This window comes from Haplochromis burtoni, unplaced genomic scaffold (assembly GCF_018398535.1).
Source record: "Haplochromis burtoni strain Fernald_Lab_line unplaced genomic scaffold, NCSU_Asbu1 Contig_84, whole genome shotgun sequence".
NCBI classification, from domain to species: domain Eukaryota; kingdom Metazoa; phylum Chordata; class Actinopteri; order Cichliformes; family Cichlidae; genus Haplochromis; species Haplochromis burtoni.
Window position 1 is genome coordinate 2,119,937 of NW_024582445.1, and position 15,313 is coordinate 2,135,249.

The 15,313-nt window shown below is 40.2% G+C and overlaps 2 protein-coding genes across 2 annotated transcripts in view; one reads left to right on the plus strand and one right to left on the minus strand.

Moving 5' to 3' along the window:
- The first annotated feature begins 214 nt into the window (after window positions 1–214).
- On the plus strand, window positions 215–5,899 carry yrdc (yrdC N(6)-threonylcarbamoyltransferase domain containing). The gene is made up of 6 exons (XM_005925581.3): window positions 215–491; window positions 2,500–2,695; window positions 3,360–3,474; window positions 3,567–3,686; window positions 4,406–4,536; window positions 5,164–5,899. The coding sequence occupies exons 1-6, from the start codon at window positions 320–322 to the stop codon at window positions 5,231–5,233; spliced, it is 804 nt and encodes a 267-aa protein (XP_005925643.1). The 5' UTR covers window positions 215–319; the 3' UTR covers window positions 5,234–5,899.
- A 109-nt stretch (window positions 5,900–6,008) lies between these two features.
- Window positions 6,009–15,313, minus strand: part of LOC102307529 (glycoprotein endo-alpha-1,2-mannosidase-like protein) — a 12,293-nt gene continuing 2,988 nt past the window's right edge. The window contains exons 3-4 of the mRNA XM_005925580.3: window positions 8,529–8,605; window positions 6,009–8,163 (exon numbers count right to left, since the gene is read on the minus strand). Coding sequence (XP_005925642.1) covers window positions 7,527–8,163; window positions 8,529–8,605 — 714 coding nt within the window. The 3' untranslated portion in view covers window positions 6,009–7,526. The remainder of the gene's footprint in view (window positions 8,164–8,528; window positions 8,606–15,313) is intronic.

The following is a 15,313-nucleotide window of genomic DNA, read 5'->3' on the forward strand; positions in this document are numbered from 1 at the left end:
TTGATATAACCAGGCTCATAATTTTTATTTATTTGCAAAAGGTAAAAAAAATGAGCTAAAGAATGCAGTTGGCATTCGGTTTAGAAAGATAGAGAGAGAGATATCTCTTTAGAAATGCTATAAGTATATGTCAAGTGTGAAATTATACTCGTTTTTATGGCGGTCATTGGTATTAGTCTGCATTTTTCCGTGCCGCTGGCTCTTTAATTGTTGTCGTCATAGATTGGGGGCGTAACCCGGAAAAATTCTATCATCTGGTCCCACCACAACACGTTGCTCGTGTGAGACAGGGTAGTCCTCCGGATGAACGCTTGATTTTATGAAGCTGGTATGTAGTATTGCTGCTGTATTAGTAAATACATCTAGAGGAGTTCACGGTTCAGTCGCAGCTCGTCGGATCAGTGCAGAGATGTTTAAAGAGCTCAAGACAAAAGTGTTGCGTCTGTTACCGCCGACCTCCAACGGACCGACGGTCCATCGGGACGAGACAGGTACATGTGTCTAACATTCAAAGTGGACGTAGGTCTCGCTTAGTGAAGCAGGGTGTGTTTGTAAACAGCCGGCTCTGATTAGCGCTAAGCAACGTAAACACTGCACCATGTTGCATCAGATTCTTGGTTTTCCTGTTATGTGTGACTCACAGCTAACCCGATGTGATTCTAACATCCAAAACTAAGCTCCAGTTAAGTCACAGTAGAGTGAGCACTGCCAGTTAGGATGTACTGCTTACTTTGTAGCTGTTTGCCCAAACTAGAAATTAGTGGCAGAAATTCAAAGTTGTACACCTAATTCTTGTTGTTGTAGTCATTATGTATGCTGTATTCCACTGTAGAAAAAGGAAAACAAAAGTTAAAGAAATTATTAAAAGCCCCAAACTACCATAACGTTCATGCCTCTGTACTGTGTGAAAACCTCAGGTCCTCATCTGGCCCTATCCAAATGGAGTTAAATTACGTATTTTGCCTCTTCGGATACTTGGGTTGAACTTAAGCAGATCCTTTTGACAATCACTGCTTTAACAGGTTTAACATTTAAACAGGTGTAGAATGAAATGTACTAAGACGATGAGTATGCTGACAGGTGTTCTTAATGTTTTGAAACTGCTTCTACAAAAATTTGAGAAAGAATGGGTCCCTGAGCAGCTCAGTGAGTGAGTAGGAAGCCACCTGTGCAATAAGACAAGTTGTCACATTACCTTGCTACTAAATATTCCACAGTCAGCTGTGAGTGGTATTATACCCACTCAGCCATGAAGTGTGATTTTATCACTTCATGGCTGATGAAGTGTGATCACAGTGCAGACTCGGCGGATGCTGAGATGTATAGTGTGCCGAGCTTGCCAACGTTCTGCAGAGTCAGTTTCTATGCACCTCCAAAACTTCGCATGGCATTCAGATTAGCTCAAAAGCAGTTCATAGAGAGCTTCATGGAATAGGTTTCCACGGCTGAGTGGCTTACATCACCAAGTGCAATGCAAAGCAATACACTGGTGTAAAGCACGCTGCTACTTGACCCTAGAGCAGTGGAGATGTGTTCTCGGGAGTAATGAATCACATTTCTACATCTGGCAATCAGTTGCCAGGAGAACAGAACTTGTGTGATTGCAATGTGCCAAGTGTAGCGTTTGGTGAAGAGGGGAATTATGACGTCTGGTTGGAACTCCTAATGCTTCAGCACACCAAAACAATTTGGACAATTTCATGCTCCTGACTTTGTGGGAATAGTTTGGGGATGGCCCCTTACTGTTCCAACAGGACTGCACACCAGTGCACAAATCAAGGTCCATAAAGACATGGATGAGCGAGTTTGGTGTGCAAGAACTTGACTGGCCTGCACAGAGTCCTGACATCAACCCGACAGACACCTTTGGGTTGAATTAGAGCAGAGACTGTGAGTCCAACATCAGTGTTTGACCTCATGCATGCACTTCTGGATGGTTAAAATTCCCATAAACACAATTCCCAGCTGAGCTGAGGCTTCTATGGCTGCAAAGGCTGGGCTGACATATTAAATCCTCTGGACTGAGAATGGGATGTGTGTGTGAAGGCAAGCAACAAATATTTTAGCATTATAGTATATAGTGTGATTAGAAGGTGAGATTGCATCTGGAAAGGTGTTACATCACCTGTTCAATTGTGTGAGTAGGATTTCATTAGGTTGCTTATCTATTCACACTTCAGTTGTGTACTTTTGGTTTTTGGTTTGTTTGTTTTTTAGCTACTTCAGGCGTGTGGTTTTTTGTGTCAACAAACATATTACACTATACATATTTTTTCCTGTTTTATCGCTCCCCCTAATGTATTTACATTGCATTCACGATAGCTGATGAGCCTAAATTTGTACCTATACATAAAGGAAAATGCAAGCAATAAAGCTGGGGGAACATGTTTAGAGTAAACATTTAATTTAGATGCCCTAACCTCCTCATACCATCCATTCATACTGTTGTGTCCTTCTGTGGATGACGTCTCATTAACACCCCTTGTTTTCGAACTGCAGATGGTGCTGAAATCCTGAGTTGCACGGTAAAGGCCCTGAAAGAGGGTCACATTGTTGCGGTGCCCACAGATACCATCTACGGCCTGGCATGTCTGGCCCAAAACTCCGACGCCATCAGAAAAACGTATGACACTAAAGGACGAAACGGACAGAAGCCGCTGGCCATCTGTGTAGGGGAAATTCAGGATATCTATAAGTAAGTGTGCTTTTATTTCACTTTGATCAGGGCACATGTTGTGTAATTGCTTCATTCTAAGTGCAGTCCTCCTCTAAGCCATCTATTTTGCACAAACATATTACTCATTTCCTGAAGAGTCACACATGCATGAGGCACAGATACCATCTCCACTCAAATAACACATTTTACATTTTGAGTGACAGGCACACCTGCTGTCAAAGGACACCTCGGTAATTATTATTCGCAACTTTATTCTGTGACTGTATTTTCTATCGCTGTGCAGGCATGTCGCATTTCTTTGAGATTTGTTAAAGCTTTGTGGGATTTAAAGTGAAACAAATTAAATCAGACAATAGTGGATATTCCCAAAAACTATTCTGGCCTGAAAAACAATTATTTTATTATCAGATAGTTATTTTGGCTATCAGTCATTTGCTTCATTAAAATTCAGAACATGATGAAATGGCCCAAAGCAATTTTTCCACAATGCAAATTGGTGTCGTGACATCATGAGTTCAAAACTTCATTGCAAAAGACAAAACAGGATCAGAGCAGAGAATCAAATAAAACACAGCTGCTTTTTTTTGCAGTGATGCAGTCATTAATGGTCATTTATGTTGTTTTCCTTATAGTTTAGGGAGCTAGATTACACACAAGTATGGTAATGTGATGTCATGTGCAGGTACTGCAAGGTGAAGGTGAAAAAAGAGCTGTTAGGTGACCTGCTCCCTGGTCCTGTCACCCTGGTGTTTGAAAGGTCTGAAGAACTGAACACAGACCTGAACCCCTTTACCTCAGTGAGTTTGCTTCTTTTTCATTGAATAGTGCTGACAATAAATTGTTTGATCATAAGTGTGAATTGTTGTTTACACATCCATGTCTTCCTCAGCTTGTAGGTGTACGTATCCCAGATCATCCCTTTATGAGGCAACTTTGTCAGATGTGTGGGGAACCACTGGCACTCACAAGTGCCAACATCAGCTCACAGACCAGCACAGTGGAAGTACATGTAAGTACTAAAGTAAATGATGTTTTTGTTTCTGTCAGTTTCAAGTATGTTAACCTCCTTAGACCCGAACTCTTTCATGGCATGCATTTTTAATGTCTCTTTGCTATTTGAGCTGATTAGGATCTGATGAGTGTAAAAACAAAGAATTATGTTTTGTTTTTGTTTGTTTTTGTTTCTGAGAAAAATGAGATCCACATATGAGGACATTCGCTTTAAATTTCGATAGAGCAGTGGCACTATAATGTCCTCGTAAGTGGATACCAGGCCCTTGTAGAGCAAAATTTTGTATTTTACATATTTCTTAAATGTGATGTCAACGTATGTGGACGCCAGGTCCTAGGAGGTTAAATTTCAAGTACACCTACCAGACAGACACAGTTGCCCCAGATTTGCCACCTGCACATCCACGATCCCAATCTCTTTTTCCACCACATTATTAAGGTGCTCTATTGCATTGAAATCTGGTAACTGTGGGCTCCATTTGAGTGAAGTGAATTCACTGTGATGAAAAAATCACTTCACTTCATTCATCTTTCTTCCCCGTTATGATACTCTGTTTGAACTTCAGCAGGTTGTCTTTACATGTGTAAATCATTGACTTGGTGCCATGTGATTGGCTGATTAATTATTTGTATTATTGAGCAGTTGAACAGGCGCACTTAACATAGCGGTCAGTGAGTGTATGTAGCTCTGAATATTGCTGGGTTTATCCTCTTAAGGAGTTCCAGGAGCTCTGGCCCAAACTAGCTGTGGTTGTTGATGGTGGACCGATAGGAGACCAGAGCCGCCTCGGATCAACAGTAGTCGACCTGTCAGTACTTGGCAAATACAGCATCATCAGACCAGGGTGGTAAGTTCATCCAGACGCTTTTTCCAATAGTTTCTCTCCAAGTGAGATAAAACTATCTGATGTAACTGAATGTTTAAGCATATCATTTAAACTCCTTCAGAGAACTTCAGGCACATTTTACAACTGACAAAAAAAATTGACTGGAAAAAAAACATTTTCAAACCAGAACTGAGCAAAAGTAAACTGACTGAGTCTGATGTATTAAAATATCCAAAGTAAGCAGTCATACGTTGCTCAAGTCACCTGAATTAGAACTGGAAGTTATTCATATAGCACCAGTTTATTCCATGACTTGAAGAAGGGGAATGCATCCGCACTGACTCACTGTTGCTTTGAAATACCCAGGTGTTTCCAGCCTCTCCCAGTGTTACAGCACCAGCTATAGTATGAATCTCCTAAAACAAAACTTAAATATTGAAATACCCACCACAAAAAATAAGGAGGCATTTTGCAAGAACAAGTCTTAGTTTCATTAAAAAACCATATTTGGAGTCAGTCTGTCACATCGTGTTAACACTCTTCTTTCTCACTCTGACCCTTACACCCCCTCTGCCCCCAAACCACCCATGTTTCCTCTGAAGTAGACTTGGTACATTAAACAAGAAATGACTTTAATTTTGATTTCAGTGCCCTTTCTTCTACGGTTGATGTGCTCAAGCGCAAATATGGACTGTCAGAGCTCTCTGGGGAAGAATGACCTTTGAACTCTCCACACTCCAAAAATCACGCACAACCAGCTCTGACCCGGGGCTACTTGGGAGAAGATGAATCCATGAATCAGCCTTTGCCGGGGAAGACTGTATCTCAGGAGGACTGAAACTGCTGATGGACGATTTTGTTCCAGTGGCAGCTTCAAAGTCTTGAGTATCTTTCCTTATGTCTTAGATTAGCATATTTTGTATATGTTTCTGTCATTACATTATTTGGGAGTTTAAGCTTTAAACTATCATTTATACAGAAATAGGTCAGCTGTATAGTACTTTAAGTAATGTGGTCATGGGAGAAAGAATGGTTTGAGCCAGCCTTTTCGCAACACGATCAGAGCTGTAGTGAACACATTTTAATGGTCTGATTGAATCTGTGTGATAAAATAAATCAACTTTTTATTTAAGGGGGCTGTAAACTGTTTTCTGGTTTTGTTTTTTGTTGGTTTGTTGGTTTGTTTTTTTTATCATCTTTTTTCTGACAGCGTGAAGATTGCACTTCAATTGTTTTACAGTGTAGACTACTAATACTGGCACATTTGGGTTGTTTCGGTTGGCACATGGATATAATTTGTAGAATTCCTCTCATTTGAATGTTAATAATTGGAGTACATGATTAAATCTTCAGTGTCTGATTGGACCTTGATTAACAGATGGTACAACATTGGCAAATCCACAATAAAATTATATATTTTTTTCCCAGTCTCACAGTTTTATCCATGCACAAGAAGCTATCTGAGATTTATTTCTGTCTTTATCCACTGGTGTCTGGATTTTCACTCAAAACAGCTTCTTAATGGAGGGTGAAATCAATAGAGCAATGTTAAGTGTTTAAAAAGGAGCAGAAACCACTTACTGGCAACCTGGACAGGGAAATCAACTTCGGATCATTCAGAGAACGCACTTTTATTCTCAAAAACGCCTGTCTCTGCGAAACCTTTCATTTTAAAAGCTATCAGAATCTTAATCAAGTCTATACAGAGTGTGCCCCAGGGTGCCCCAGTCAGTGGGCAGGTTTATATTCATTAATGCGTTCAATCACTTTGAGCCATAGACTTTCATGTCCTGACTTCTTGCTTCAGTGGAGAAAAAAAAAAGCAGAGTCCCATATGCTTACAGTGAAGTCTTTTCATATAGGAATTACTCAATCTCCAATTGTATTTGGGTAGATATCGGGTCTGTGGTGTAGTACTTGACACGTAATATGGGAAAGATCCCCAGCTTGAGACAAAGAGGAGACACAATCCCAGCCTCGGGGACTCACAAGCTTGCGCTGATGAATGGGAGGGTTGTGTCAATAGTACCTAGAGTAAAATCTGTGTCAGAGGCCTCAGGAAATAAAGGAGCGGTTGAAATTACCCAATTTTATTTGGGTAGATCAGAAATGAGTATTCTTGGTAAGTTAGTTTGTTGGTGAAGGATGGCAAGAGTAAAAGAGTTTATGAGATGGTAGTGAGACCTGTTGTGATATATGGTTTAGAGACAGCGGCAATAACGAAAGGGCAAGTTGTCACGCTGGAGGTGGAGTAAAAGATGTTAAGATTTTACTGGCAGAATGGACAGGATTGGAAATGAGGATATCAGGGTGACTCTCAGTTTGGAGGCAAGGTTAGAGAGGCGATGGTGGATGTGCTGGACGAAGGATGCTGAAGATTGATGCTTTCAGGCAGGAGGACGTGCAGATGGTTGGCGTGACAGAGGAAGATGTTAGAGATCGAGTGAAATGGATGCAGGGGATCTGCTGTGAGAAACTGTCATGTTCTGTGTTTTTACAAGTTGAGCTAACATGCTATAATGTTCCAAATTTACCTTTACAAATTATGATGTTGTGTGACAGTGACAAGTTGTAAAACACCACATCATCCCCATTTTAAAAAGCTCTCTGAACCTGGGTAAAGGGTCAAATTGTATGTTATGGGTAAATGAAAACTACAGTGTCTTCAGTTCTATTATTTCACCATATAAAGGGGCATGAGATGGTGGCTTACTGTATTTAGAAATACAATAAATTATCGGGCAGACATTTCAACGTACCAATTGTGTGGTGGAGATTAGAGACAGACCCACAGAGCATTTTACAAGTCTGGGTTTTTGATACGCTTTGTATCCTATCTTTGAATTTGCACACACATCTATAGGACCTCTCGCATCCAGCATGTTTAAAAAAGGTAACAGCATGTCCTTCTGCACTCAAAACTATATCAATCAATCGCTCTCTTGCCTCCTCTTTCATGTGTGCACACACTTCCACTACAGCGTGCCGTTTCAAGTCAGTTTGATGAAAGCTCACATGAGCCACTGCTCCTTTTCTTTATTGAACTGCTCGGCCCAGCGGCGGGTCAGCTCCAGGTAGTGATCAGGCCCATGTGGCTGATAGTCCAAGTAAACCCGTGTCACAGTTTTTTTAGGCACAGCCCTTTCTATCTGCGTCCCCTCGTGCCATTCATTAAAAGATGTTATGGTGACAATCTCTGGGCGCACGTTGAGTGCCGCCTGCAGGGCTGTCTCGTAGTAACGTCCGTTCACCCTGTTGCGTGTGTTGTGGTTGTTCCACGGCCGAATGCTGGTGTCAATGTAACCAGGCCCCACGCTGGGGATAAAAAGGAGGTTGTTCCCATCGCAGAAAGCTTTGATGGCTTTCCAGTTCTGGTGAGAAGAGCCAAAGGAGAAGCCGTTAGAGGCAAAGTAAGTGTACATGCCATCGAAGCCGCCTGCCAGGATGTCGTGCTTATGACGCTCCTCCACAATCAGGGCTATAAAGACGGAGTCGTAAGCTGACCCACGCACGCTGTGGGAGCCAGTCGGTGTCAAAAACTCAGACCAGGACTCGGGTGGAGTTAGGTAGGAGTCATAAATGTAAAACAGAGGAAGACTCTTCCCTGTGCTGGTAGTGAACTTGTAGAACGCTCCGTGGTCGCCATACCTTAAAAATAATATAATACAGAACATTTAACAACACAACAATAAACCCTACCGCTGAGACAAAGAATAAAATATTGTATACCATTTCTTACTTAAACTGAATATCTTTTCAAGGTTTGGGACTTCTGAGTAAATCTCTGAAAGGTCCTCTTTTTCAGAGCAACCCCACATGTTAAAGTTAAAAGTTAAAATGGCCTTTGCTTGAAAAACTCATCCATAAGTCATGAAACTGGCTTTATATAAGCTGAAATGCACCCTAAAAGTATTTCAGTGTCGTAACTGCTGTTTTTCTTGCTATGCATGCAATCTTAATGGCTTTCTATTTGAGTTGACTCAGCAATGAAGCACAGCCAGACATGCACCCACCTGTCAATGATGTACTTGATGTTGTCATGCACGCTCTGATCGTTTCGTCCTCTGTATGGTTGGATGTGGAATGCAACCTGGGAGATGATAAAGCAATATGCATGTTCATTTTCATTCATTATATAACTACATTATTAATTTATGTATCATTCAAGGTCAGCATTTACAGATGACCTCGAGAAGTATTGACTAAAAGTCAGGCGTTCCAAGGGGGAGATTCCTTATAGAAAGTTGACGAGAGTGACAGTAACTTCTCCTGGCTTGTAATCAACCAAAGTCTGACATGTTTCTAAGACAAAAATAATTCAATAAGGCCTCAGTCACACAAGAGGAAAAATAGGACCACAACCTCCATGCAACCAGGGAAAGGTGGTTGGCGAATGATTGGATTGATTTCTTTTCTTTTTTTTTTGCTATCTAGTTCAAAGTAGTTGGAGAGACGAACCATTAAGTGTTTTCAGAGAGAAACATGCATAAAACCTGAACTTACACTGTATTATTGTGTTACTTGCTTCTTATTTTTCCATCCATCCATCCATGAATCCATTCATTCTCTTATCTTCATCAGGGTATGATAATCTGATGATCTTGGTAAAATGCTTGTTGTTATTGAAAAGAACTAGCGGTGCCAGTTTGCTTATAACTGTATAAGCAATACATTTTCCACATTTCAGTCTGACCCAGTCTGTGGCTGACAGTGTTGCATTTAATGCATGGATTCCATGTCTGGTTCCAGTACACCACTACAGGTCAAGTGTGGATAGCAACATATTTGCAGCAGACAAAAGATTTGAGCTTTATCATCATTAATCACATTATTATCTCAATGAGATTGTTGCTGTTTTATCCCCGTTTTATCACTGTTTTGATGCACCAACATGGGTTTGAAGATGGTGACTGAGCGGTCTCAGACCTGGTCCCTATCTTTGAAGTAACCATATTAAAAACAAAGAGATCACAATTTGATTGGGCACGGATGCAATAATGTTGGTCACACCGCAATTACCAACCCCTGTTTTTGTAGTCAGATGGTATCACAGCTCATCAGACCTCTGAGCCCCTTTTCAGGAAAATGAGTCTCACGGTTATAATTCAGCAAAACATGTTAGTCATGCACCATTTTGACCTTGTGCAGCCCCAAAGCAATGCGTGGCATCAGGAGTCTGGTGCCTTTACCCTTGTACCTTATTACAGACTCACTGCAGTTTTCTAAAAACCCTTTAATAAGGCTATAACACTAAGAAGGCTCACCAACACAAATGTTACCCACTTACACGGACATCAAAGCACCATGTTTCCTCACTGCTCCGTGTTCACGACAAAATCTGCTACACTATAACTGTTTTTCAGCCTGAGTGGTCTGCCTCTGGAGACTATTGTAACACTCACAGTTAATGCGTCTGTTAGAAATGGCCGTTTACAGTTCATGAACAAACGCAGCAGAGGAACAAGGGATATGAAGTGACATGTACACAAAAAGTGCTTAAGTTGAATATTTTAAGGTGCGCCTGGAGAATTCAGTGACTTTGAATAATGCATGATCAAAGAGAAACACCACTTTTCCAGCACTGGACACTTGAGAGGAACAATGTGAAAGGAAAATGTCCTTTTTGAGATGATGGAAGCATCTAAAGGGATGTAGGCTGCCATTAAGTAAGCTAAACAAAGATGCCTTAGCCCACTTTACATGATCCAAGTCTTATCTTTGTTAAAAATCCAATGCTTGCAAAGCTCCACTAAAATATAGAATGGCATTTCACCTACTTGTTATTGGAAATAGATGTATTTTGTAGTTTTTCTGTAAGATCCATATTGTCGTTATGGAGTTAAGTGTAGAGTATTAACGAATTAATGGAGATGTGTTCTGGACGGTCGGGATGGATCCAAATAACTGGATCACTTCTGCTACTAATAATGATACTAAGTGCTTTTATGTACAAAAAAATGTCGTCAATTTTAACAGTGTAAGAGGCACTTTGTTTTGCAAAAGAGTAATTTGAAAAGAGATTGAGGAAGGAAGGTCTTGGGCATATGAGTAAATCATATTCTAAAATCAATATTTATGAAGCTAATTCTCTGGCAGTAACAGTGAGAGAAAATGACGGAGACAATAAGATAGTACAGTAAGATAAAGCCACAAAAAAATCTATGAGATATTACAGCTCGTGAAGCTGCATGATTATAACATGATTATAACAGAGGAAAATAGATACTACATCAGAGTGCAGGCTACTAGAAAACTCATTTTCCCCAACGCGCTGGCTGATTACATTTTTGGTAATTTAGAAGTAAATGAGACATAGTCAACGCATTTTAATACCTCATAAACATTGACAGTGCAGTCTGGAACAGCCCCGGTGTGATTTGTGCTGAGCAGAGTGAATTTAGTAGCATGTCATGCAGAAAGCGCAAAGGGAAGGATATGCACCAACACAAAAATATAGATTCAGACCTTTTCATGACAGTTAGATCAATTTAATATCACTTTCATTCTACAGTGAATGAAGTCGGTGGATATACACCGAGGTTGTACAGGTTTCATGTACGAAAAAATGTAGCTACTGAGTGCATCGGGAAATAAGGAAGTGTGGCTGATGCCATCATAGGGCACCCATGGGCCATATTCCCCTGTGTAGCTTCATGGCCTACTTAGGAGATAGAACTTTTGCACCCCCTCAGGGTGCAGATTGTTCACAGGCTCAAACTGAGTCATGGGACCCATGATGCACATATCCCCTCTGCTCTTTTTCTCCTACCTCCAGTTTCCAATAACCCCCCTACCCTGTCCCCACCAAGCCGCCCCCACCCTGCCCTGGGCAAAAGGACTATTTCAGCTCCACTTCGAGCTGAGGTCAAGCAGCAGCACTGCTGTGGAGGCTCATGTGATGTGCTCTCCAACATGAGCCGTGTGTGGGTGTTACTGAGATGCTATTCAACTTATATAATAAAAAGTACATTGCTTTCTTTTGCAGCATTACCCGAAGAGGGGTCAGTGTGTTTTTAGCAATGTGGCGTGGGATCGCTACCAGGATGGAAGCTGGATTTGTTTTTAGTGAGCTTGCTCGTCTCCAGTTTCCATTCACCTTCAGTCTAACTTGTACATGTTCAATTAGGTCAAAAGCTGTATGCAATTCACTGTATTCCTCTTATCTAAACCTCCATCTATCACTTTGGGTTCATATAAATGCGTTGTCAGCTCAGCATTACATCCTGCTGTCATGGAGACAGATCATGTCACTAGTCATTTGTAGAATTTTCCTTGTTTTTTATTTTTATTGATAATTTTACTGCATGTTTAAATGTCTGAATGCAAACACTTCTTTGATTAAAAAAAGCATGTTTTTTCCAATAATTTCTTAATTTTAAAATGTATGTGTCATATTACTTTTCAGGCAAAAATGTTTCCAGCTTCTCTGATTTTATATTTTCTTTTTGGTTTATTCTTTGCTATTGAATACTTAACGGTTACGAGTAAGTGTCCCCTAATGGGTTAGTCTGTCCATGAAAATCTTGGAAAGTTAATTTCATATTCATCAGTTACGAGTGCCAGACTCCTCCTCAGTTTGGAGGATTGCTGCTGCAACATGCTCAGGTCAAGAAAGGACAAAGCTGGAAACCAAGGTACGCATCATAAGTACTGATAGCTCATTACTCCTGGAGGTTCCTCCCTTTGTGATATTTTTTTTGTCTTTTTTTATGAATGTATTTTTCTGATATCATACAGTAGACTATCCAAGGTGGTGAGGACTCAAAACAAAACTGCTAATTCACTCATGCATTTCTCAGATAAGCAAGCAGCCACTTTATGTGAGCTTCTTGTATCCTGATCTGATACATTTTTGGCTGCTGCCACTGCCCTCTGTGGGACCATCCATCCTCCTCACTTGGGCTTCCCTCCCACCTTTTGTCCCACCTTTCAGTGGAAAAGAGCACAGAAATGATTTAAGGTTGTTTTTCATCAGAGTTCCAAATTATCAGAGCCAAAGTTCTTTACCTTGTCAGCATTTTGCTAAACATTATGCAAGAGGATGCAATCCAAAGATAAATGTAGCTCTGTGCAGACATAACAGTTCAGGAAAAACAAAGAGAATTGGAAGAGGATGCTTGGAAAGACTCCACTCAACTCTGAATAATTTCATTCCAGCGCTTTCTGGAGACTGCTCTGATTGTGACCTTCTGCGCGTTTTCATTAAACACAAGGATAAGCAGCTCGTTCTTATTTCAGTAAGATACTCCAATATGCAGTTTGAAGAAAACGTGTCACAATCTGTTTTTCCTCACGTGCTTTTATGAAAATGCCATGCTTGCTGGGTGGATGATGACAATAAAGCGTGGCATTAAATTCTGTCTATTAGCTTCTCTACTGACAGCATTATGTGTAAAACCTCATCAACTCAGCCATGCATGTCTAATCCCTGCATTCTTGTCTTGCCCTTGTAGAGATGCATTATTTCGTTGCCTTCAACCAAACAGAAAAAACTCCCCAGTATGATATTAAATCTGACAGGCTAGCCCGACAACTCTTCTGCCTCTCATCGGAGTTGTTTATAGTGAGAATGAGGCCAGTTTGTGGCCGCATCTCTGCTGAAATCAAATTATGTTATCTGCACAACAGAATACAAACACCAGCACGATAATGACTTGTGTTGCAATACTGATTTGTAATTAACCTCGGTGATAACTTTTGCAAATTGTAAATACAACTTGTGAATAATGATTTTTGGTCTTGTGCATTAAAAGGTAAATATACTTCAAGAGGCTCACGGAAATATTATTACGTGTGTACATATTTGTCATTTTTAAACTGTAAAATTTTTCAATTATAAAAATATTCGATTATAAATTACATATATTAAAAAAGAGCAACAAAATGTCATATTTAGAGGCTGATATTAGAAAATGTTCGGTAATTATTAAGATGATTAAATTAATGAATTAGATGTACAAATGCAGTGGTGTATTATTAATGGCACCTGCTTTAACATGGGAAAAGTCCTCAGATCTTGGCCCTTAAGTCATTGTTATTCTTCACATTAGAGCATACAGACCTGAGAACTTTCTTAATTTATTTCTAGTTCCTTGTTCCGATCCACAGTGAAAATCCCGTACTGCTAGCACCTCACTCTCGTTCCCCTTCATTGTCTTTCTTCGCCCAATCCCTCCATTCGTATTTGGTAAGCATCTGACACGAATCATTTCTGATTACAAGCAAACACTGGCTTTAATAAGCCTTCAATACAGTGCAGCAGGGGCACCAACACAGACTCAGCTATGTCCGCTGTCATTTTCCAACCTAATTGGCAATTGGTCATGTGATTTTACCCACATTCTGCACCGCCTCCCACGGCTCTCCACCCCACTAATGTGTTCAAGAGTTCATTCAACAACTAATCCAGCGGCAACAGCAGCAGCTCTTTGACACATTTTATGCTTTAATGCTAGAGACGAAGTCACTGCAGCCGCAAGTATTCCGAGTCAAATCCTGAGTAGCAGTGAGCAGCTTTACAGGATGCAGCACAGCAAGTTGAGAAGGCCTTAGCACCCACAAATTCCACATATAACACTGGTTCGAGATTACTATCCTATGCAGTGTTAAGCTCTTCATATGCCTCCGTGAAAGACCAGTAATCCTTCTTTTGGTCCCGTGTCACTGAGGTTTTAGAAAGGGTAGTGGACAGAAATTCCAATTTTTTTCACATTTGAGCCTCAACTTTGGCTCTTGCAACAGTTCAAAATAAAAATAGCAAAATAAAAAATAGCTGAGTTACTTTAGGTCTGTTTTGCTCATAGAAATCATCAATTGTAAAGACTTCTCTTTTGAACCCACAAAAGCCAACACAACGAGCCACTATGAAAGACTGTAAGCAAGCCTGCACATGTTAACGACTGTCTACGTAGCACTTAATGTCATGTAGATAATTTTGGGTGTTTAATCCACACTGCAGAGTGAAACTCCACAGACACAATTCAATATGGCTCATTGTTCTCAGTGGAGTACTTCAGGGATCTGAGTTTGGCCCTCTTATGCAAATAATTCAAGTGTAGCGCATTCAGAACTAATACAAATGTGATAAAGTGTTGTGTAATTATGGACATATTCTGCCATATACACTTTGCAACCATCAGCTCAACTATTTCTAAGTGTAAATGACAGATATGAGGAATTCTTAAGATACTTTGGACACTGTTACAGCTGTTAGGAATTAGGAGAAGCCTAGCTGCTGCCATCTGGCCTAGATTCTATATCGTGGTGATTTGCTGTACATTAATCCATCAGCACAGTATCCATGCGTGTTGGGCAGTAGCTACTGTTGTGTAGTAGTACTAAATTGACACTATGCTTTCCTTTTGAGAGGCAGTATAGCCATATATATATTTTCTTTTTGTTATAGTCTTTATCTAACCACAAATCTCTAGAGATGCATCTCTTGTATTTCTTAAAGGACATGCAGAATAGCTGCTGAGTGACAGAAATGACAAAGTCACTGGTTTGTTTTCCAGGAAGTTATAGTCCTAAAGTTAAAATGAATTTCACAAAATCTAATTTCTCTAACAGAGTTCAAAGCTACTGTAAACTCTGTTGTATTTCTATATGATCTGAACTTACTTTAGTTATACTTTGGCAGTATTGTTATATAGTGTGCTATCTGATTTCCTTTTTATTGGTCTGTCTTTTAGAGTTTCAATGAAGGTCAATGAAGAGGAAAGAGAAAAAAAGTTAATGTTTAAAATAGATGATTCATCTAAGAAACATCTCTCTCTCACACACACACGCACACGCACAC